The following is a 23,278-nucleotide window of genomic DNA, read 5'->3' on the forward strand; positions in this document are numbered from 1 at the left end:
ATCCACGCTACGCCAATCTGAGCGTCATCATGAAGAGCCTGTAGAGTCAAAATCCAAAGTGAGACTGTAAAAATATGCTCTGGAATGCTCGGTATTGAACTGAAAGTTACAACACAATAAAAGATACCGTCTTATATGACTCGCACTTTCTATAATTTCAAGTATGTTTGCAAGTCAGACGAAAGCTCGCGTTGAAAGGAATCCAAAAAGCCTTAAAATTCCACCGACGTGAGACTGCGAGAGGTACGGCAGCTTAGAAAAGGAAATGAAAAAATGGCGCCAAGCGGTATGTAAGTGCCCACCAGGCATACGGCGGCCAGTGACACCCCAAACTTATGATTTATCTTACCTGTAACCACTACACTTCTCTGTATGAACTTTGTATTAAAGAGATTGATAGTAAAATTTTGTTTTAATATGAAACCCTTGCGAGCTTATCCCGACGTTTTCGTGAAATATCTACGGTGCAGACCCGAACTGAACACACACAATTTTTTTCGCTTTGTTCACATTTTTCCTGCAGGCATTTCGCCTAGGATCTCCTTCACATATTTCATTATAAGTGACTTTTATTGCTGAATTCCTGTATTTTGCTAAATACGAGTATTTGCGTAATTCCTTCTCTCGTAGCTAAACTGAAGTATTTTGTTCTGTGAAGTGGCTGTTCTTCGGGAGGGGAGTATATTTATTTATTCGGTGTTTGTAAAAAGACGCGTGAATTTGTGTGGTCCGAGGAGGTATTGAATAGGATTGGGGAGAAGGGAAGTTTGTGGCACAACTTGACTAGAAGAAGGGATCGGTTGGTAGGACATGTTCTGAGGCATCAAGGGATCACCAATTTAGCATTGGAGGGCAGCGTGGAGGGTAAAAGTCGTAGAGGGAGACCAAGAGATGAATACACTAAGCAGATTCAGAAGGATGTAGGTTGCAGTAGGTACTGGGAGATGAAGGAGCTTGCACAGGATAGATTAGCATGGAGAGCTGCATCAAACCAGTCTCAGGACTGAAGACCACAACAACATGCAAAAATTGTTATATGGTTTACTTCCAAGAATATCGCACGAGACTGAAAATATAACAGTATTATAATTAGCCTCGGCGTATTTGTACATTACGAGCATGGACTCAAATATTGAAGCTATTGTGGACCCACTCAAGAATACTCGTCTTACACCGAGAGCCAGGATTCGACTACCACAGCCTGAATATGATGGTAAGCCGAAAAGTAAAATCTTAAAACTAATGTTGGTCTCCCCTGCGGCTCGTCGCTGTGAAAGAATGTTTGTTAAATGTTCAAGCGGGCGATCTCTGCGCTTCCGCTATGATTTCGCTACTTAAATCGATGTGTAAGGGCGTCCGTTGAAGCAGCTGCTGCTAAAATTGTGGAGCTGTAAACGTCTTAAAAAAATTAATTCAATGCAAGGAACTTGACAGAAAGCTCACTGCACATCGAAATAAGTCACGTATAAACTTAAACGTATTATATTAAAAAGGTTAAGAGCATAAATGCTTACATTACTTTCGTATTACGAGATGTCTGCTTGTTAACACCAGAAAGAAGAATAGAAAGACGAAGAGAACAACATTGTAGGAGCGCTCTTCTCCCGTAATAATATCATGGAGGTTACTACATAAATAATTTTACTCCTTGATACTACGATTAACTTTAATACTTACTACAAAACAAGGATATTTTACGCCGCCTATGCGGCCGGTGAAACACATAAGATTCGTGTACATTTAGTCCGTCGTGAGATAGTCTTCTTGTTCCAAGTTTTTTTGACTTAAATGTCTTTACGGTACAAATGTCGGTGGGACTGCACATCTGCTACCCATGGTTTCTTCGCTGTTACCCCCGTTGCACCTATTTCCTCTGTTAATATTCAGTGATTGCCCTCCTTGGGCATGTCCGTGTCTCTTTGACTGCCTATTGTAGTATTCGTTACCAAAATATCTTCAGCCAATATAGCCTCAAACGCATCTCTTCACTCCTTAGTACTACCGTATCCTACCTTCCTCCACATTGATTTTTCCAAACTAGTCTACTCTTCATCACTGTTAAATTGTGATCCGTGTGTCTATGTACTCCTAGGAACGCCTTACAATCCAAAATCTGATGCTGCGATATCTGTGTGGCCATGATTATAAATTGCAAGAGGAAGAGGTATACTTGGGAAAGGCACTCAGACACGGGAACATTCCAGCCAAATGTAAACAGTGTGTTCATTGTAACTAGCTAAAATTAGTTTAAAAAAAAAATTAGCCTCTCTCTCTTGTCTCAGTTACAGGAGCATATGGGCTCGACAGTAACAATATGTCTACTGTTCCTTCTGCGCCTACAATGTTGCAGCCACCCATGAATGTTAAATATTTCAGTAGTAGTAGTAGCTTTATTAATTTGTATATTTCTTTTTGCAAGGATATGGGACATATCAAAGTATTTACACGTGTAGACCAATTTAAAATAAACTAATTGGTATACACATATATTTACAGACTTCTAGTTAGAGACAATCATTAGACTTACTCCTGGTATACAATACATTATTTTACAAATAACTTATTAAATAATGTAATGCCACACTGTTCACTCAAATCTCACTATCGGCTCCATAATGAGTGAGATGTTGAGCTCAGAAAGAGGAATTGTGCTATGCATTGCTTGGGGGTAAGTGTTTTTTTCCTTCTTTTTTCCTTTCTAGAAATAAAGTGAAGGTGTTATGTCGAATGTTGCATGTTTTATAATCATTATTATTATTATTTATTTATTTGTATAGCATTTTTTTTATCAAACCCCTACTCTGTTTTATCTAAGTAATCCTTCAATGTATAAAATGTATTGCTTAACAGATACTTTTTAGCTGCCTTTTTAAATAAGTGTCTTTTTGCAATGTCTTTAATCTCTTTTGGTAGTTTATTGTACAGTTTTATTCCTTGGTAGAAAATGCTGTTTTAAGTTTTATGTTTATCTTTTCTTGGTAAATATAAGGGTGACTCTATCTCTTGTTGCATGGTCATGGACAGAGCTGTTTGTGCTGTAATTGCCGTTGTTATTTTTGATGTGTACAACCGACTGGGAATTGTAACTGCTTCATGTGAATACATTTACCAGTGTTTAGAACAGGTCTTTACAATGAGCTCGACTGGTATTTTTGGTTATTATTCTTATGGCTCTTTTCTGGAGTTTGAAAATTGCGCATTTGTTCCCCAAAAAAAGTTTGTTATGGCAGTGTACATATCATTAACATGTAACTAAAAGACACTGCATGTTACACACTGATGATAGAATGTCATCAGCATGTTATACCCTTAGAATCCTGTTTGCAAGTACCATTGTGTGTTCACACCACTTCAACTGAGAATCAATATTCATTCCTAGAAATTTTGCATTCGTTACACAGTCTGTAGAGTCTGGATTTAATTTAACATTGAACATAAAGGAAACTAATGCCACGAATTTTAGTTTGAAGAGGAAATATGACAGTGTCCATGTTTGCTTATTGACCAATCAAACTTCCTTGAGAATTCCATTTGCTTTCTCGGCAAAGAGTTCTCTTGTTTTGTCTGTGACTATAATATTGTTGTCATCAGCGAAGAGAATTTTTCACCATGAGTAACACTACTGGGAAAATCATTGATGTATATCAGGAACACTATTGGTGCTAATATGCTATCTGGTGGAACCCCTATATTAATGTAATTTTTGTTCTGATAAGTGTTTTACTAAATGTTTAGATCAATTTGAAGTATATGCTATCTCTACTATTTGTTTTCTATCCGCTAGGTATGATTCAAACCAGTCATTAGCTACCTCTCTTATTCGTAATGCTTTCAATTTATTTAACAGAATCTTGTGGTCGACTGTATCAAACGCCTCCGAAAGATCTAAAAATATGCCTGTGACACACTCATCTTTATTAAGAGCATCAAGTACACCCTTTATGAATTCTATTATGCCTGTTTCCGTATTTTTGCCACTTTGGAAACCAAACTGTGATTCGTTTAAAAGATTGTCTTTAATCAGGTAATTAATTTTCTCTCATAATTGCATCCATTATTTTTGAGAATGCTGACTGCAGTGTCTTCTGCATTACCTTTTTTGGGGTGAGGGCACGAAATTTGAAACACAGTATGTAAAGGCAGATGAAATCTAGTTCATCTTCTGCTTTTGAGGTTGGCATATACACATGAAGAGAGAGATATTGTTGTCGGTGATGGTAAGTTGTCGATTCTAAAGAAAACAACCGTATCACTGAACTTTTGAGAGTACCTCATTCTCTGCCCTTCTTTCATATTGTCGGATAATTCTACTCTTGTTACACCATTTTCTGCTGTGGTTGATAATACCCTATACACTTCTAACCAGAAATCCTTATCCTCTTTCCGTTTCGCTTCACTCATCCCCGCTATATTTCCGCCTTTTAGGGGCAGTTTCCCACCCCAAGGGTAAGAACGTGCTCCGAAACACTATACGATCCTTCACCCTTTTCAACAGGTGCTTTTCAGTACAAGGAATCAGCCTAGTTCTGCCAGTCTTCGGCCACCGCTGTTGATTCTGGCAACTGCTAAAATTCTGAATAAAAATCAAGTCCGGGATCCAGGACTTCTTGGCAATTAGTAAAAGACGCTTCCCATGGACGATCGCGAGAGATAGTTGCACGTCGACTTTTCTAGTCACGCACAAATACGTGAACGGATTGTTTAATATTAATTAACATCTGTCAGTTTCTGTAAATCTTCGTTTCTATGAACTTTAGTAACATTGTCATTCTGACAGTGTCACACGTTTAATCGTTTTCCATAATTACAATGAACGTGTTACTGATTTCCATGTCAAAATTATCAGAAGGTCTAATTTACTATGGTCTTTTGAGTTAACAGCAATTTTTTTTTGTCTTACGTCTTCTGACTGGCACAGGAGAGGATATATGTGGTGGGCGGCATCAAACCAATATTTTCACATCAGAGTAGCACTTCCTCTACAATCTCTGAGGACGTAGACTGGAAGAGAGTTACTTGCTGGATTGTTGCCAGTTTCTACCTTCTCGAGCTCCCTCTAGTACCATGGAGGGTAGTCCCTGATGTCTTAACAGATGTCCTATCATCCTGCCTCGTCAGTGTTTCCCATATAATCCTTTACTCGGCGCTTTTGTGGAGAATCATCTTAGTCCTTACCTTATGAGTAGACATAATTTTCTACATTCTTCTGCAGCACCACATCTCAAATGCTTCGATTCTCTTCTGTTCCGGTTTTCCCACAGTCTGTGTTTCACTACCATACAATGCTGTGCTCCAAAGGTAAATTCTAAGAAATTTCTTCCTCAAATTAATGCCCATGCGTGGTACTAGTACTCTTGGACATAAAAAGCAGCGTAGAACCATCGAAAAGAACATTCCTGGCCTAGTTGCTCCGTCAGTCATGGGTTTTTTGCTGCCTGGGTAGCAGAATTCCTTAACGTCGTCTATTTCCTGATCCCCAAATGCGCTGTTAAGTTTCTCACAGTTCTAATTTCTGTACTTCTCATTACTTTGGTGTTTTTTCGATTTACTCTTGGTCCATAGTCTTAAGTCGTTACTCAACAGATTCTCTAATTCTTCTTCATTTTCATACAAGATAAAATTATTATCAGCGAATCTTGTCATTGGTATCGTTTCACCTGAATTTTAATCGTGCACTTGGGAACAAAAGAAATAGCCATCATTGCTTCTTCGATCTATAGGCTGAACAATTGGGGCAAAATATTACATCCGTGCTTTACACTCCTTTTTGATCCGAGTATTTCATTCTTGATCTCCTACTCTGATGTTCTCTCTTTGAACCACTAGAAGAACAGATAATACGTAATATGTACAAGAACAGATAGGTTGTTAGATTCGGTATTAATACTACATACGAACACAAGCATCCCGGAAATAACTTGGAAAAGTAGGCTGTCCATGTGGAGTCCTACAAACATAGATAAACTAATTCACCTGGAGTCTGGCAGGGGGCAACGAAAGTTATTAATGATAACTATTTCACCTCAATGGACATTTTCCTTAACGGAATGCACCTTACTTTCGGGATGAGCAGCTTTTATAGGTTGTTTTTACTATCTTCACTGTCTGATCAGTTAATCCAACATCCTGTTCCTCCAAAACAGGCTACATTCTGTTGTGACCAGGCAAAAGTACTTTCGTCTGGCCACCATTGGTTGATTGGTTGGTTGGTTGGTCCCTTCACCTGAACCAAAGAGCGAGGTGAACGGTCCCATCGGATTAGGGAAGGAAGTCGACTACGCCCTTTCAAACCAGCCCTCCCAGCATTTGCCTGAAGTGATTTCCCTAAATCACGGAAAACTTAAATCAGGATGACTGTATGGGGGTTTGAACCGTCGTCCTCCCGAATACGAGTCCAGTGTGGTTGGTTGGTTGGTTGGTTGTTGGGGGGAAGAGACCAAACAGCGAGGCCATCGATCTCATCGGATTAGGGAAGGATGGGGAGGGAGGGAGTCGGCCGTGCCCTTTCAAAGGAACCATCCCAGCATTTGCCTGGAGCGATTTAGGGAAATGACGGAAAACCTAAATCAGGATGGCCGGACGCGGGATTGAACCGTCGTCCTCCCGAATGCGAGTCCAGTGTGCTACCACTGCGCCACCTCGCTTGGTCCACAACTGTGGGTTCTTTGATTTGTCTGGGAGCAGGCTCATTGTACTACAACACATGACATCCAATTATGCAATAAAGTGAACTAATATAACACGTTTGACACACTTCGTTATTACAGATGTACTGCATGATTCTAAACTGTCATAGACTGCCAAAGCATCACACACTGCTAATTCATCTGAAACTCCATAGTCTCGGATAAACGAGTAGTCGATGTTGACTGCTGTAGCTGAAATCTCGAATTGGTGCAGAGATCTTACTTACTCTACACTATACTGACCTCAGCGTGAGGGCGCAGCTTTTGCTAAGAGGGAGTCGTGGTTTTCTGGAGCACCTCACACATGTCGTTAACCCCTCCGTAACGTCTGTGGCATTGGTTTAACACACCCAGTCACGAAGTTGACAAGGTGAATCAATGTGCGGTATCGTTCCACAGCAATCACTGCAGCACTCCCCGAATCCATGGTAATACAGGACTGGCTGTAGAGAACACCTGCCAGATCATTACCCTCGGCTCATTACAGGTTTTACGTACCCAAGGTTTCAGATACACTCACCAGTTTACCAAACAATCGTTGATTCGGGATGGGTAGTTATATCACTGACACTCATAATCAAGAACCCACCCATATTTAAATATGTCCTGACACCAACAGTGCGTCAGCATCCTCCCTTGCTTTGAGAGTGGAACAGAATTTTATGGCTAATACGGATTGAGCTTACTGTCTGGCTCAAAACCTGCCAGCTTTCAACTTTTAATGACGGTTCATCTCCTTCATTATCAGGACTGTAATTTAATGGTTCGAGTTAGTGTGTTTCAACGTTGTTTGTGCGTAACGTCTATCACTGCAACAACACGTTTAAATTAACAGTCCATAACAGTTTATGGGCTTCAGCGTCTTCCATCACCAGTGTCTTATATGACAATCGTCTTACAGACGATTTGCACACAGGCTGGTGTACTGCACACAGATTACTCCATAGATACAGATTACTTGTAAAACTTCCACGTAAGCTTTATAGGTACAGCACTTGGAAAAACTGGTGATCACCGCAAATGTGTGAAGCTCTCTTTCAAAGTATTGTTGCAGACATAGAGCTGAAGATGCAGTGCTCATGTCACTGAACTCGAAGTTTGCATGAGATTGGAGTCACGCTAAATGCAACAATTTTGTTGTTTGTGATTCCTATAAATAGAATAAGGCGAACGCTGGACTAGTTCCATAGAAAAGGATGTTTGTAAATGCCTTCTTCATCCTTTGCCAGTGTGAGTGTACTCTGCATTTTTAACCCTGCTGTATTCCTTTTACTCTTCGGAAAGAAAATTTGACCACTCTAGATTTTACAAAGACCTGCGCTATAGTCACCCCTTCCAAATCTGGATTCGCTTGCCAGGTAAAGCAGTGTCCAAAACTTAGTGAGCTCTATGGGCAGTTAGCGAGCCTTACAGGTTGTACTCCATCGAGGATTATGTGGATAACATCACCTGCTTCATCCATCACGTCAGCAATACAACTGTGGCAAAGTCTTTAGAGATGATTCAGGAGACAGGCTGCAGAACATAAGATCTTATTCGAAAAGGCAACATTCTGAAGGGCACTACTGAAAGTTTGTCAGTGTGGATAAGTTTGACATCGACAATTATCATCTGTATGCTGCATGTGTACAATAGTATTGTGCACAAAACCTCATGCTCTATCCTAATTCATTGTTTTCTTCCAATGATCCTACTACACAACACATTTGCAGACAGTTATGTTCCTAAACACACCATAAGAAATTTCCCTTACCTTGTAGTATTTTGCCACGTGATTTGAGCGTTAGTGACTTTGCATTCAGTTTAGTCAGTTTGCACTTCATGAAAGATTAATCTAGTGACAGGGGTTCATCGACTACAGTTTTCCCAGATGGAACCATGTTCCCTCAAGTTCTACCACGCATTGCTCAAGGTCAACTTCAGGATGATGCTTATACAGGAAATATAACCATAGATTGGACATTTTCCCCATATAGATACATACTTTCCCAGCATCACTTTGCCCCAACTTGATGATGAAATATTAACATCGCCGAACGTACCAATTGTACATCTCCCACTCGACATAACCTACAATGGGAAAGATGTAACTTTTCCAGTCTCACCATTGGCATCTGAGCGCCCACCTCCAACAAAAATGTCTATTCCCTACCCTTTTGTACCCTAATCAACCGACATTCCGGCTCCTATAACGCTGACGAACTCAGAATTTGCACCAGCCCTTTCCTGACTTTTCCTTCCGTCTTCATTGTACATAACCTAAACTTTGGCTTATTCCTTCAAGGGCAACTTGGTCATCTGGAAAAGCGCTTCATCTGTCCAAAATCCCAGCTTCGCAACTATCAACAGGTTATCTATAAATGCCAATATATTCTCCCCTGCCTTATCCGAAAAAGTCTTAAATAATCCACTGCTAATTTAATCTAAGGTGGGAGCCATCAAACTGCACTAGACCTTTTCCTCTCTTATAGCATCTATTCGCTGATGCAGTTCAGTGTTATATGGTCTAAACTGAACTACTTACTTGAATAAGGATGGTACAGCTAGCTTGTTGGTAACAACCTTTGTTCTTGCCTGAGTCATTGTGAAGTCTCTATCCCATACTAGAAAAACAACAGCAGAAAGAAAAAAACAAAATGGAAGTAATAAGCGTACAACTAACCATATTACTAAAATAATACTCCTAGTCCATGCATCAAATCATAAGCCATCTGGACTCATGACACTGACTAGCATGATTACTTAACAGCAGTGTGTTGAACATGTCACTGGGGCTGATCCAGTTCAGAGAGCACTAAGACACAACAGATTACATTCCACACACGTCACTGGACACATACCTGCATACATCTCTGACTCATTTCGACATCCTCATCCATATTAACAAATATAATCATAAAACATAACTGCCCGATGTTGTGGTATCTAACTTCCACACAAAACAAACACGAAAGAACAAAGAGGATGTACAGCATAAAGAACACAGTTGAGTGAGTGTCGTGACTGTTCTGATGGCTGTCGACATCGTCCCAAACCATTTGGCCACTTCTTCTTCCAGTCCCCACAATCAGGCACTTCTGACGCCAGTTGCAGCACTATGGGTCAGTATAACAGCTGCAATTTATTAACGTACTATAGTTGTGAAGACGCAGCACGTTCATTAGCACGGCATCAAATTCATGGAGCTACGTGGATGTCCGCTGTAATCACAGTGTGGTTCTCAGTAATATGTTTACAGTGTGTAAGGCACAGTGTGGTGACTGCAGAAAACAGCATTAAAATTAGTCAGCAGCTGGAGGCGGACATCAGCCCTGGAGTATGGACAGTATGCTTGACCTCAGGTGGGAGAGGTCTTCAAAGGCCCCAGCAGGCCAGTAGCAGTGGCAATGCTGCGGAGTCATGTCGCTAGCTCTCTGGCGAATAAAGAACCACAGTGTCACGCCCTGAGGGTAGGTGACTGGCATGCAGCTCCAAAAAGAAGTGAGTTATGTTGGCTGATGCAGATGCACAGCTCTGCACAGGAGGCACTCGAGCGCCCAAATGTGAGCCATGGATCTGCACCAAACAAAATGGTAGTGTCCTGCAGTGCAAGCCTGTAGTAGGAGTATGGTTTTGCACAGGGCAAGTGGCAGCTCGGCAGCTAGTCTTTATCAGCCATGAACTGTAGACTCCCAGATAGGCAGCTGAGGTCAGTAGAAGTCAGGCAGCAGAAGAATCTGCAGCTAAAAGGCACCATTTTACTCCCAATGACATCAGAGCTAGGTGCAGTCAGTGTAACGAACTTGGCGTCTAGTAGCAGTTTCTAGATGACTCTCCACAAGTTGATAGCTGTCGCCACCTGCTGACAATTTCGAGATATGTTCTATGACAGAAACTACATAACGAAAATGGGAAGATTGTAGAGTGGTTTGATCCACTGCTATTCTGTCAAGGCATCGATCCACGTCGCTTAGACGAAGGAAGTTGCCCAGTGCCAGGCATGGTTATAAGATAATAGAGGTTGCTATTGCTGCAGTCTGATTTCGTACTGCTGCTGTTCAGTCGCATACACCCCTGGCAGTGATCATCAAACCTATATACGCAGATAACTTCATGCCATCTAAGGCCTCGGCAGCTACTCTTCCTCTATCAGCAGGACCACTTGTAGATTCTTGCAAAAGTATACCTTTCTGGCTTCATCTACCTATGGCTTCTTGTGCCAGGCCGTAGGTTTATTGGCAGCTGAAAACTTGTTACAGTTTTGGGTTGCTGAATCACAGTATCTTTATTTTTTGCTAACTCAGCTACAACTTGCCTCTCGAATAGTAATAACTTGCTCTGAAAGTGCAATAAATTACGGCTATTTTCCTCCTCAACAACCCCAAATATTGTGGGGTGGGGCAATGATAGTTTCGGTTCAACTTGCCTCAAACTATATAATTTTCCGTGGAACAGTGACAAGTTGTTACATTCGATCCCCTCCCCTCTCTCTCTGTCTCTCTCTCTCTCTCTCTCTCTCTCTCTCTCTCTCTGTGTGTGTGTGTTTCTCTGTCTGTCTGTCTCTCTGTCTGTCTGGCTCTCTGTCTCATTTATTGTACTGCTTTATCACGAAATTTCATCTCAATGTTTGTAGCAATGATGGTGATTGAACGTTTGTGCAAACACTTGCCCCAACTGTCCACAGTAACACAATCTTTACCCCTACCTTCGATTCATAACGAATCCTACTCCAGTTATACCATTTTCTGCTGCTGTTGGTGTTCTTCTCACGGTCACCTGCACCTTGCCAGGTAACGAAGATCCGAATGGAGGACTATCCTCAATTCTTTTGCCAATGGAGAGATCATCATCACACTTTTTCAGTTACAGGCAACATGTCTTGTGGATAGGCGTTATGTATATTTCATTCAGTGGTTTTCATTGCCCCCTGCATCCTCATGCCACAGTTTAGAGGCAGTTTCCCACCACAAGGACAAGAATGTGCCCTGAACGTCTGTCCGCTCCTCCGCCCTCTTTGACAAGGCCATTGGCTAAATGAGGGTGACTTCTTATGCTGAAAGTCTTCAGTCAATAATACTGATGATTTTTATTTAAAATCTACCCCTAGATCACGGTACTCAACGTTACAGTCCGCTATTCTGCAGGGATGTCGCTCCAGTTGTGGTTTCCTTATGAAGCACTGCCCAATACCATTTCACAGAAAGGAGACCACAGGGCAGGCCGGGCGGCTGACAACACACACTGTCCCTCCCCTCACATCAACAGTCACACTGCCGATATCAACAAGCCGCAGACAAAATAATGGCTCTGAGCACTATGGGACTTAACTTCTGAGGTCATCAGTCCCCTAGAACGTATGTTTAAGTAGTTCTAACCAACCTAAAGACATCACACACACATCCATGCCCGAGCCAGGATTTGAACCTGCGACCGTAGCGATCGCGCGGTTCCAGACTGTAGCGCCTAGAACCACTCGGCCACCTCGGCCGGCAAGCCGCAGACAGCCAAGGTCCCTACACCGTACTCGCTCTTCCTAGTCCAGGCGACTCTCCACTTCAAGGCCTTTACTACCGCTTAAATACCCGTTGAACAGGCACCGTCGCCTAGGAACCGTAATTTTTCGTTCCAGCAGAAGTGGTCAGTTGGCACCAGTAACAAGTCACCAGGATTGTTGGCGGACGGCACATTTTCTGTATTCCTGGAGATGACAAAATACCAGGACGACCGAGCGAGGTGGCGCACTGGCTAGCACACTGGACTCGTATTCGGAAGGACGATCGTTGAATCCCGCGTCAGGACATCCTGATTTAGGTTTTCCGTGATTTCCCTAAAACTCTCCAGACAAATGCTGGGATGGCTCTTCTGACAGGGCCCGGTCGACTTCCTTCCCCATCCTTCCCTAATCTGATGAGACAGATGACCTCGCTGTTTGGACTCTTCTCCCCAAATCAACCCAATCCCAACGCAACCTGGACGAGCACCTGACAGATGGAAAAACTTCACTGAGGAATACAACATTCTCTGTTGGATATGAAAAACCTGAATGCTCATATTTAAAAGAATTTGGAGCCATGGTTTCTCCAACAGAAAAACCTAATGTACTCTATTTCATTCGCTAAGTTACTCTGAACTTGAGATACCAGAGTGCCTGATTCAGAAATGTCCTGAATTAACGAAAATAAAATACGCGAGCGATAAATTCTCTAGTATAATTATGCAGGTTATCTTGCTGGCAGATATTTGGCAAGTATTGACGTTATCATAATTCCAAGATTTATAAGAATGAGGATGTAACTGCCTAATTGTGTAATGTTACAGGTGTACGACATCGTCATCCGACCGACTGGAAGTGACTTCAGACCTTAGAGTTCAGCGAGGCATCAACAGCCGCTCACTTTCACTAGCGCGACCATTTACGATGTCGACAAGAGGTGTTTCTGTGAAATTTGTATTGTAGTTATTTTAAATAAAGTTGTTTCAGCGTGATATCTGAAGTTAGTCTTGGTTTGCTGTAAACACGTAGGGTCTGTCCCGATTAACAAAGGGCTAAAACGATCGCCCGGCTACTGGGTCACCATTTCACTGGAGCAGGTAACAAACGTCTTACAGCATTAGAAACGCAGTTCCTTGACGGACCACTGAAGTCAAGCAACGTTGTGCCCGGTTAGCACTTGGATGAATGATCACCTCAGTACACTGGATGCCTCTAGCACAAGGACACGCAGTTTATCGCAGAAAGTCAGGCATTAATCCCTATCACTGCTCGACATGTACACTACTGGCCATTAAAATTCCGACACCAAGAAGAAATGCAGATGATAAACGGGTATTCATTGGACAAATATATTATACTAGAACATGTGACTACATTTTCACGCAATTTGGGTGCATAGATCCTGAGAACTCAGTACCCAGTACAACCACCTCTGGCCGCAATAACGGCCTTGATACGCCTGGGCATTGAGTCAAACAGAGCTTGGATGGCGTGTACATGTACAGCTGCCCATGCACCTTCAACATGATACCACAGTTCATCAAGAGTAGTGACTGGCGTATTGCGACGAGCCAGTTGCTCGGCCACCATTTAACAGAAGTTTTCAATTGGTGAGAGATCTGGAGAATGTGCTGGCCAGGGCAGCAGTCGAACGTTTTCTGTATCCAGAAAGGCCTGTACAGGACCTGCAACAAGCGGTCGTGCATCATCCTGCCGAAATGCATCACAGAGCGCCTGCGTTGGTGAACTCAACGACGAACCTGGGTGCACGAATTGCAAAACGTCATTTTTTCGGATGAATGCAGCTTCTGTTTACAGCATCATGATGGTCGCATCCGTGTTTGGCGACATCGCGATGAAGGCACGTTGGAAGCGTGTATTCGTCATCGCCATACTGGCATATCACCCGGCGTGATGGTATGGGGTGCCACTGTTTACACGTCTCGGTCACCTCTTGTTCGCATTGACTGCACTTTGAACAGTGGACGTTACATTTCAGATGTGTTACGACCCGTGGCTCTATCCTTCATTAGATCCCTGCGAAACCCTACATTTCTTCAGGATGATGCACGACCGCTTGTTGCAGGTCCTGTACAGATATCAAAGTCGGAAACGTGACGGCACGCATTTCTCGTCCTTATACGAGGCATCACAACAACGTTTCGCCAGGCAACGCCGGTCCACTGCTGTTTGTGTATGAGAAATCGATTGAAAACTTTTCTCATGTCACGTTGTAGGTGTCACCGCCGGCGCCAACTTCGTGTGAATGCTCTAAAAAGCTAATCATTTGCATATCACAGAATCTTCTTCCTGTCAGTTAAATTTCGCGTCTGTAGCACGTCATCTTCGTGGTGTAGCAGTTTTAATGGGCAGTAGTGTATGTTCTCACCAATGCGGCAGCTCCATCGTGAGGGAGTAACTGTGTCCACCAGGACTAGTCTCCCACACTCATGTCAGTGATCGTGCAGTAGTAGTTGGCAGAACAGAATGAGATATCTCTTCTCGATTGGCCTTCCTCTGCATCACCCTAAACCCTATTAAAAACGTATGGGCAGAGACGAAACGGACCATGCGAGAAAACCCACCTGACCTCGAGCGAAGAACCCGTCATGACCTTTGGAATGTCACTGTAGCTTCATGGGTTGAGGCGGCAGCATATGAGTGTTTTATTACCCACACACCGCACAGGCTCCCTCACTCGCAGAATGCAGACTGGCATCGAAGTGGAAGGCCACTGAACAGGATATTAAGTGGTAAGGAACCTACAACCTGCTTTGTTTTGTGAGCCGAAAATGTCATAATAAGGACCGTGAGGGTGAACTTTTTTTTTAAAGAAAAAAGCAGGAAAGCGTGAACACAGTCTGCTTGAGCTGGAGCTGGGTGGACACAAGGTGGGCAAGGGTCGAATTCCGAGGCTTAGTCACGATGCCTCGTCCCCCTTCCCCTTAACCCCCTCTCATCCCTCTATTAATGTAGTGACCCTACGCATCGTTATTTCTTTCCTTTTTGAGCAACTAGTTGCAATTTTTCAATAAAAAATAACGATTATAAAAAGTGGTCAGCACATCAGATTTTTAATGCTACATGATTTCTGCCACAAAAAAATCATTTCCTTCTTGCCCTGCAACAATTTTTATTTAATTTTTATAAATTAAACAAAAAACAAGACAATTAAGGTGACAAAAATAAAATAAACTCTCTAACAATAAACCTGAAAAGGGACCATGACGACAATAGCAAGAAAACCAGTTAGCTCAACAACTGTTTTTATCTTTTTGTTTGTTTGCTTGTGTACCAAAAACAAGGTGACAAGAGCGAAACATTCGAACAGAAAAGTGATTCTGCAGTTCATCCAACTCCCTAGTGATCAGATACCAGGTACAGCACATTCGCTAAAGGCTCATGATAGCGTGCATCCTTTGCCATGTCGAATGGGCCATATACTGGTGAAAGATACAAGGGTCCGGGTCATACCCGCTCCCCGCCACGTAATGAACATAATACCGGACAAGCCACATAGCAGTATTGTTCTGCGTTCAGGGAAAGAAAGTTGAATCGGGACACAGAGGAATCTCACTGGCGATTGCCGCTTCCGTCGTCCTGGCACGAAAGATAAGTTGTCGGCAGAGCCAACTCCAATGTCTGCGTCTGCAGGCGACCAAGGATGACATAATGTATCCGTTTCATGAAAATGATTGCATCGGTCCATCTCACTGAGCTCAATGCGAAAAAGTCGAACGTTGGTGGGGATAAGGTTATGATCGACTTGGTATCATGAGGATGCCACTTGCATCGGAAAAACAGGCAGGCTGACATTGGATCAAACAGGCTTCCAATCTGTCTCTGGTGATAGGGTCTCCACAGAGGAAGTATGGAAACGTCCAGAGACATAACAGATGTCTGACATAGAGATCCTACTGGGAAAGAATAGCAACTCCCACATAACAACATCAAGAAAATATTCACGAATAGGCCTTAATTTATTATTTATCTTACCAAAACCTATTCGAGAGGTAAAGCTCGTTGGTCGGAGACAAGCAAAAAGGCGAGCTATAAGTGATTGGCGGACGCGAGGACACGTTAAAACAGTGCGTCGAAGGAATAAAGCAGAAGCCTTGACCCAAATATCAGGGAACCAAAAACCTCCATCAGCCAGCGTCTCGCCATAACCCCATAGCGCACCCGAAAATTTGATTTTCGCATCGCAGGAAGGGAAAAAATTTGGGCAAGAAAATGCTCAAAACGTAAGTTTCCAAGGTCCGAACCCTATGAAGTAACGAGAGGGAGTGACGCTGGTGTTTAAAGATCGCTCCTTGAATCCTGCCAGGGACGCACTTCCAGTTTAATGCAACCATTTTCATCGGACAACGATGAACTGTAGCACCCAACGATCGATGGCGGGAGATCACCACAGCTCATGGAATCTCAACCGCTTCAAATACACACAAGACAGAGTAACTGGTACTTCTGGTTGTTAACCTGCGCTCCCGTAAACGACAAAATGCATCCAACACGTCTCTGAGCATCGGTATGTCGTCAAGAGTACGAAGAAACACCACCACGACATCGTCATAAACGCGACCGATGAACCTTTCTCGTAATAACGACCAGCCACCCAGTCCAGCAGCTATGGACTGCAGTAAAGATTCCGGAAATAGCACGAATGACAACGTGGAAAGAGAACTGCCACACAGGACACCTTCACACACTTCTATGGGAGGGGAGTAAGACGAACATTCAAGTCAATAAACACCTGAATACCGATTTAGGAAGATCATTAAAACCACCAGCTGTCAACATTCGCATGTTTAAAATCAATAAAAAGTAAAGCTTCCGACTCAGGAACACTAGAAGCAATCGAGATACGGTCACGACATTCAACAACGGGAGTCAACGGAGTGCGACCCGGGAGACAACTACAAACACAAAAAACAGTTTTGCATCATCCCTGTCCCCAGAACTCCTGTAGACAGACGTTGACTGTGGATATTGAATCACAGACACAGTCCCTTTTAGTGTTCAGAGATGTCACTAAACCCGCCCAAAGATGTAAACAACCACGCATGAGCAGCGCCTATTAGACGACGGGGTCTCAAAAAATGGTTGAAATGGCTCTGAGCACTATGGGACTTAACATCTATTGTCACCAGTCCCCTAAAACGTAGAACTACTTAAACCTAACTAACCTAATGACATCACACAACACCCAGTCATCACGAGGCAGAGAAAATCCCTGACCCCGCCGGGAATCGAACCCGTGAACCCGTGCGCGGGAAGCGAGAATGCCACCGCACGACCACGAGCTGCGGACACACGACGGGCTCTGACAGCCTATCAGTTCCAGTCATTCGACCAGGAAGGAGTTACACGGCTCGTGTTGTCTGTAGTTCAATCATGCCTAGACGGTCGATACCGTGGTTCGGTCGCGTCCGCATTGTTACTTTGTACCAGAAAGGGCTCTCAACAAGGGAAGTGTCCAGACGTCTCGGAGTGAACCAAAGCGATGTTGCTCGGACATGGAGGAGATACAGAGAGACAGGAACTGTCGATGACATGTCTCGTTCAGGCCCCCCAAGGGCTACTACTGCTGAGAATGACCGCTACCTACGGATTATGGCTCAGAGGAACCCTGACAGCAACGCCAACATGTTGAATGATGCTTTTCGTGCAGCCACAGGACGTCGTGTTACGACTCAAAATGTGTGCAATAGGCTGCATGATGGCCATGGCGAGGTCCATCTTTGCAACCACGACGCCATGCAGCGCGGTACAGATGGGCCAAACAACATGCCGAATGGACCGCTCAGGATTGGCATCACGTTCCCTTCTCCGATGAGTGTCGCATATGCCTTCAAACAGACAATCGTCAGTAACGTGTTTGGAGGCAATCCCGTCTGGCTAAACGCCTTAGACACGACATTGCAGCAAGATGGAGGTCCCCTGATGTTTTGGGGGGCCGACGTACGCCGCTGGTGGTCATGGAAGGCGCTGTAACGGCTGTACGATACGTGAATGCCATCCTCCGACCGATGGTGCAACATATCGTCAGCATATGGGCGAGGTATTCGTCTTCATGGACGGCAATTCGCGCCCCCATCGTGCAGATCTTGCGAATGACTTCCTTTGGGATAACTACATCACTCGACTAGAGTGGCCAGCATGTTCTCCAAACATCAACCCTATCGAACATGCCTGGGATAGATTGTAAAGGGCTGTTTATGCACGACGTGACCCACCAACCACTCTGAGGGATCTACGCAGAATCGCCGTTGAGGAGTGGGACAATCTGGACCATCAGTGCCTTGATGAACTTGTGGATAGTATGCCACGACGAATACAGGTTTGCATCAATGCAAGAGGACGTGCTACTGGGTATTAGAGCTACCGGTATGTACAGTAATCTGGACCAACACCTCTGAAGGTCTCGCTGTATGGTGGTACAACATGCAATGTGTGGTTTTCATGAGCAATAAAAAGGGCTGAAATGATGTTGAACTCTATTCCAATTTTCTGTACATGTTCCACAACTCTCGGCACCGAGGTGATGCAAAACTTTTTTGATGTGTGTATAATAAGGTGAGACAATGCCAGCAGGCGAAACCGACAAGCAGCTATTTATCTCACGCGCTATGATTTTATAATCAAAATTGGGTAGCGTTATCGGTCGGACCCTCATCCACGGAGAGACGTCCCATCCTTTTGGGAATTAAAACAATTTTTCCGAGCTTAGATGTTATCGTATCTCCTAACAGATGCCAAAACCGAACATAAAATTCTTTGGAAAGCCCATCCAAATCCGGTGATATGCGGAAAGCAGAGCGAACTACAGTGTCAGATAACTCATCGCGGTGAAAAGCTGCCAAAACTTCCTCATGGAATGCTGCCATAACAACACTATCAAGGAGGGAAGTAAAATCAGGTGGGATGATCACACACGTTGGTCTACACAGACCGAATGGTACTGAGACACGTCCTTTGAGATCGCGTTCGATTAGATCATACAGAGACGCCAGCTCATCTCGGAGAATCGAACATGGCTGGGATCCCAAACGATGACCGCCTAATTGTAGTCTTTTAATTTCTTTGTGGTGGCCAGACAAGTTGAGAAGCTAGTTCTCTTCTTTTACATTCCTAACTCTGTCCAGGACGTATCCGCTTTTTTGTTCTATGATGGGGCATTTTTCATTTTTGTTCCTATATTTTACTTTATCATTATTATGACATTAGATCACTGTAGCTTGGCAACCGATGTAGATTTTTGTTGACTTGGGCAACGACTGATCTGGTATAAGTTTTTTGTATTGTCAATCGAACTATTGCGTTTATACCGTGGATATGGATAAAACTCTCACAAACAAACAGGACGACCATTAATTACATGTATTTGCCTATCTTCCTACAAAATTTTAAAAGATTTGCAAGAGTCTGAATCATATAAGTGGCGCGTGTACAAAAACTAACAAAGCGGTGATTTTTGCAGGTAAAATCCGAATGAAGCTAGATTTTTGAGCAAATTTTCCATTTTATTGTAGGAATGCATTTTATAGTGTTTCCAGTCCGGAACCACGCGACTGCTATGGTCGTAGGTTCGAATCCTGCCTCGGGCATGGGTCTGTGTGATCTCCTTGGGTTAGTTAGGTTTAAGTAGTTCTAGAGGACTGATGACCTCAAATATTCACTCCCATATTGCTCAGAGAAATTCGAACCACTTTTTTTTATAATGTTTTCGCGTAATCAGTCCACATAAGAATGATTTTTGTATGTTACGTTTAGCGTGACTTTAAAGCATTGTATCTCGACGACGGATAAAGATTATTGAACATGAAGATTATTGGAATCAAACATTTTCGTTTTCAGCTTATCTATTTATTTACCAAACCACAAAATTTAACCAGATTCGTACTAGTTTAAAGCGTAGAAGTACCACACTCCAAAAATCACCCAGAAAAAACGTTTTTTTCATTTAAAATCCAAACGAGACAATTTTTTTTTTCTTTTTCAAACGGTGAAAACGTATCTTCGTCCGAGGTTCGATACACCGGTAGATCAAATGTAAACCATCAGTCTCGTCTAGTCCGGACTTATATAAGGGTGACTGTTTATGCACGTAAAATCCGAACGGTGCACTTACAAATGGTGTCATTTGAAGAGCATTGATTTCAGCCCAGTTAACATCTTCTTCAAAAGAGCACAATTTGCCTAGGCACTAGCTCTGCTTCGTCGTTCAAACCTTGCTTAATATACTTGAAACATCCTCTTAGAAAAATTAATGAATTACTGTGCTGATAAACCTCTTACGTTATTTGATTTTCAAACAGCTGAGCAGAACTGAACGTACTCAGACATTTCTCTCTTTACTTATTCTGATCAACACTACACTGACACACAATATTTTTAGTGCAACGCACTCTGACTTTCAATAATCCCTACAAAAGAATGGCCCTGACTAACTGTAACCTATACCTTTCATGAATCACTTACCTCACAAAAATCTTCGTTACTCGAACTACAGCAATACAGCAAGCGCCAATACTGCCAGCTAAATTAAAGATTCTAACTACTGAAGGCACTAACTACTGATAGGCACAGTTAGCAAATAAAAGATTTTGATAGAGAACAAACAATGTATTTACCTTAATAGTGTTCAAAAGTCATCATATATATATATCAGTTCATGATATACAGTATTACAAATTTACTCTTTCTGATGGACACACGTCCAGATCGTCCGCTCTCAAAATTCTGCCATCTCTCTCCCCACATCCACCACTGCTGGCGGCTCACCTCCAACTGCGCAACGCTACGCGCTGTTCACATCCAACTGCCGAACACTACAATAGCAAAAATTCCAACAATGCAAACCAGCCACTGACTGCACACAGCACAGTCAGTGATTTTCATACAGAGCGCTATGTGGCGTTACCAACATAAAAACCTAAACAGCCTACTTACATACTGTAACATAGCTACAGTAAGACAGCGGCACCGAGTGAGGTGGCGCAGTGGTTAGCACACTGGACTCGCATTCGGTAGGACGACTGTTCAAACTCGTGTCCGGCCATCGTGATAGGTTTCCCGAAATTTCGCTCAATCGCTTCAAGCAAATGCCGGAATGGTTCCTTTGAAAGGGATCGCCGGTTTCCTTCCTCGTACTCCAGTGGAACAGAGGACGTCCCTGTTTGGTTCCCTCCCCAAAATCAATCAACCAAACAAGACAGCTGTTCGAATGGCCACAACCGGGACCTTGTCCAGGCCAAACCAAAATCATATTGCCCCATCTTCCTAGCTCAAATAGGAACCGAGCACCAAGACCCTCCCCTCCCAAAAGTACTATTTCCCGCGCGGTCATTTGAAACAAAGTTGTTACAGGGTTACCAGCTAAATGTAATTCCATTGGATTGGAAGTCTGACCTACCAAAAAATCCTCAGAATATACCACAATAGGCAAAATTTGTTTCTACTTGTACCTGCTTCACAGTAAAAGTTTTAAGACGCAAGGAGTATAAGTAGAGTATGTTCCATGTATTAGGGTCACTACATTCTCTAACTGCACTAGAACTATAGACAGATTAACTGACTGTTATGAAAAAAATATCTTGTGTTTCGATGGTAACACCATTTAACTTTGGCGTTTGCTTCGGCAGGCACTTGAACCACTTGCACTCTCAGCCCCTCAATTATCTTCTACACCGTGTATATTGCCTCTTAATTTATTAGCACTCTATACTGGTGCCATCATAACATAGCTATGATACCTGGTATATGATTCAGCTGTGCAGCAGAGTGGTAAGTGTAACTTTCTGTTCGAAAAATTCCGTAAAGTTCGTAATTGTGCGCCAACGTTGTGATGGAGTGAAGTGCGGTTGGAATCTGTGCAAACGCCTGTGTTCAGTGTGTCACTGCCGGAAGTTACATCTTTGTATATCTGTTAGTTATTGTTCAGTGCTGTATTGAGTAGAATATTTTGTCGCATAACTTGCGAACTTCGAGATGGCAGAACTACAGGAGCAATGCGTCTGCATTAAATTTTGCGTAAAACTCGAGAAAACCTTTACAGAGACACACCGATTGGATCAGGAAGCCTACGGTGATGAGTGCTTAATTATTGCGAATAGTTCACACGAATTAAAAATGGCCGGACGGAAGTTAAAGATGACAAAAAAATTACAAGATCTGTTGAATGGAAAAAATAGTCTAACCAGTACAGAATATGGGCTAAGGGTAAATCGAAGAAAGACGAAATTAATGATAAGTAGCAGAAATGAGAACAGCGAGAAACTTAACGTCGGAATTGGGGATCACGAAGTGGCTACCTAGGCAGCGAAGTAACCCATGGTGGACGGATAATGACGGCATAAAACGCAGACTAGCATTGGCAAAAAGGGCATTCCTGGCCAAAGGAAGTATACTAGTATAAAACTTACGCCTTAATTTCAGGAAGACGATTCTGAAATATACTTTTAGAGCACACCATTGTATGATAGTGAAACATGGACTGTGGGAAAACCGGAACAGAAGAGAATCTAAGCATATGAGATGTGGAACTACAGAGCTGAAAATTAGGTGGACGGATGAGGCAATAAATGAGGAGGTTCTCAGCAGAATAGGCGAGGAAAATAATATTTGCAAAACACTGAGAAAAGGAGGCACAAAAAGATATGTGTTAAGATATCAGGGTAAATAATTGATGATGTAGGTTGTGCTATCTAAGATGAAAGGAATTCGTGGAGGGCATCCGCGTCAAATCAGTCATGTTCCACTATGTTTACAAGGAAGGGGTGGACAAAAATATGGAAACACCAAAAACACGGCACATAACCATATGACGTGGGAAGACCGTTAGTATTCAAAACAAATTCTAATTATTTGGGACTGGATGAATACAGATACAATATGTCTTCAAGGGAAACTTCAAATCAGTGGCAAGCTGAGGAAACGTTGATGGAGCTGGATGGCGATCACGCATCCTTCTCGCATAAGTAGATGACAAGGCTCAATAATATTCTGGTGGCGAGGGGAGATGCGATAATTGATCCTCGTGCTCACAAAACCATGGCTTGACGATGCGAGCTGTGTGAACACGGGCCCTGTCGTCTTGGAACAAAGCATCACCGTTTTG

General features: G+C 43.0%; 1 protein-coding gene across 1 annotated transcript in view; it reads left to right on the forward strand.

Annotated features, from left to right (window-relative positions):
- The window catches only part of LOC126237462 (dehydrogenase/reductase SDR family member 11-like), a 62,086-nt gene extending 48,951 nt beyond the window's left edge, over positions 1-13,135 (forward strand). Inside the window, exon 5 of the mRNA XM_049947600.1 lies at positions 12,984-13,135. Coding sequence (XP_049803557.1) covers positions 12,984-13,031 — 48 coding nt within the window. The 3' untranslated portion in view covers positions 13,032-13,135. The remainder of the gene's footprint in view (positions 1-12,983) is intronic.
- The last annotated feature ends 10,143 nt before the right edge of the window (positions 13,136-23,278 follow it).

This window comes from Schistocerca nitens, chromosome 2 (genome assembly GCF_023898315.1).
Source record: "Schistocerca nitens isolate TAMUIC-IGC-003100 chromosome 2, iqSchNite1.1, whole genome shotgun sequence".
NCBI lineage: Eukaryota > Metazoa > Arthropoda > Insecta > Orthoptera > Acrididae > Schistocerca > Schistocerca nitens.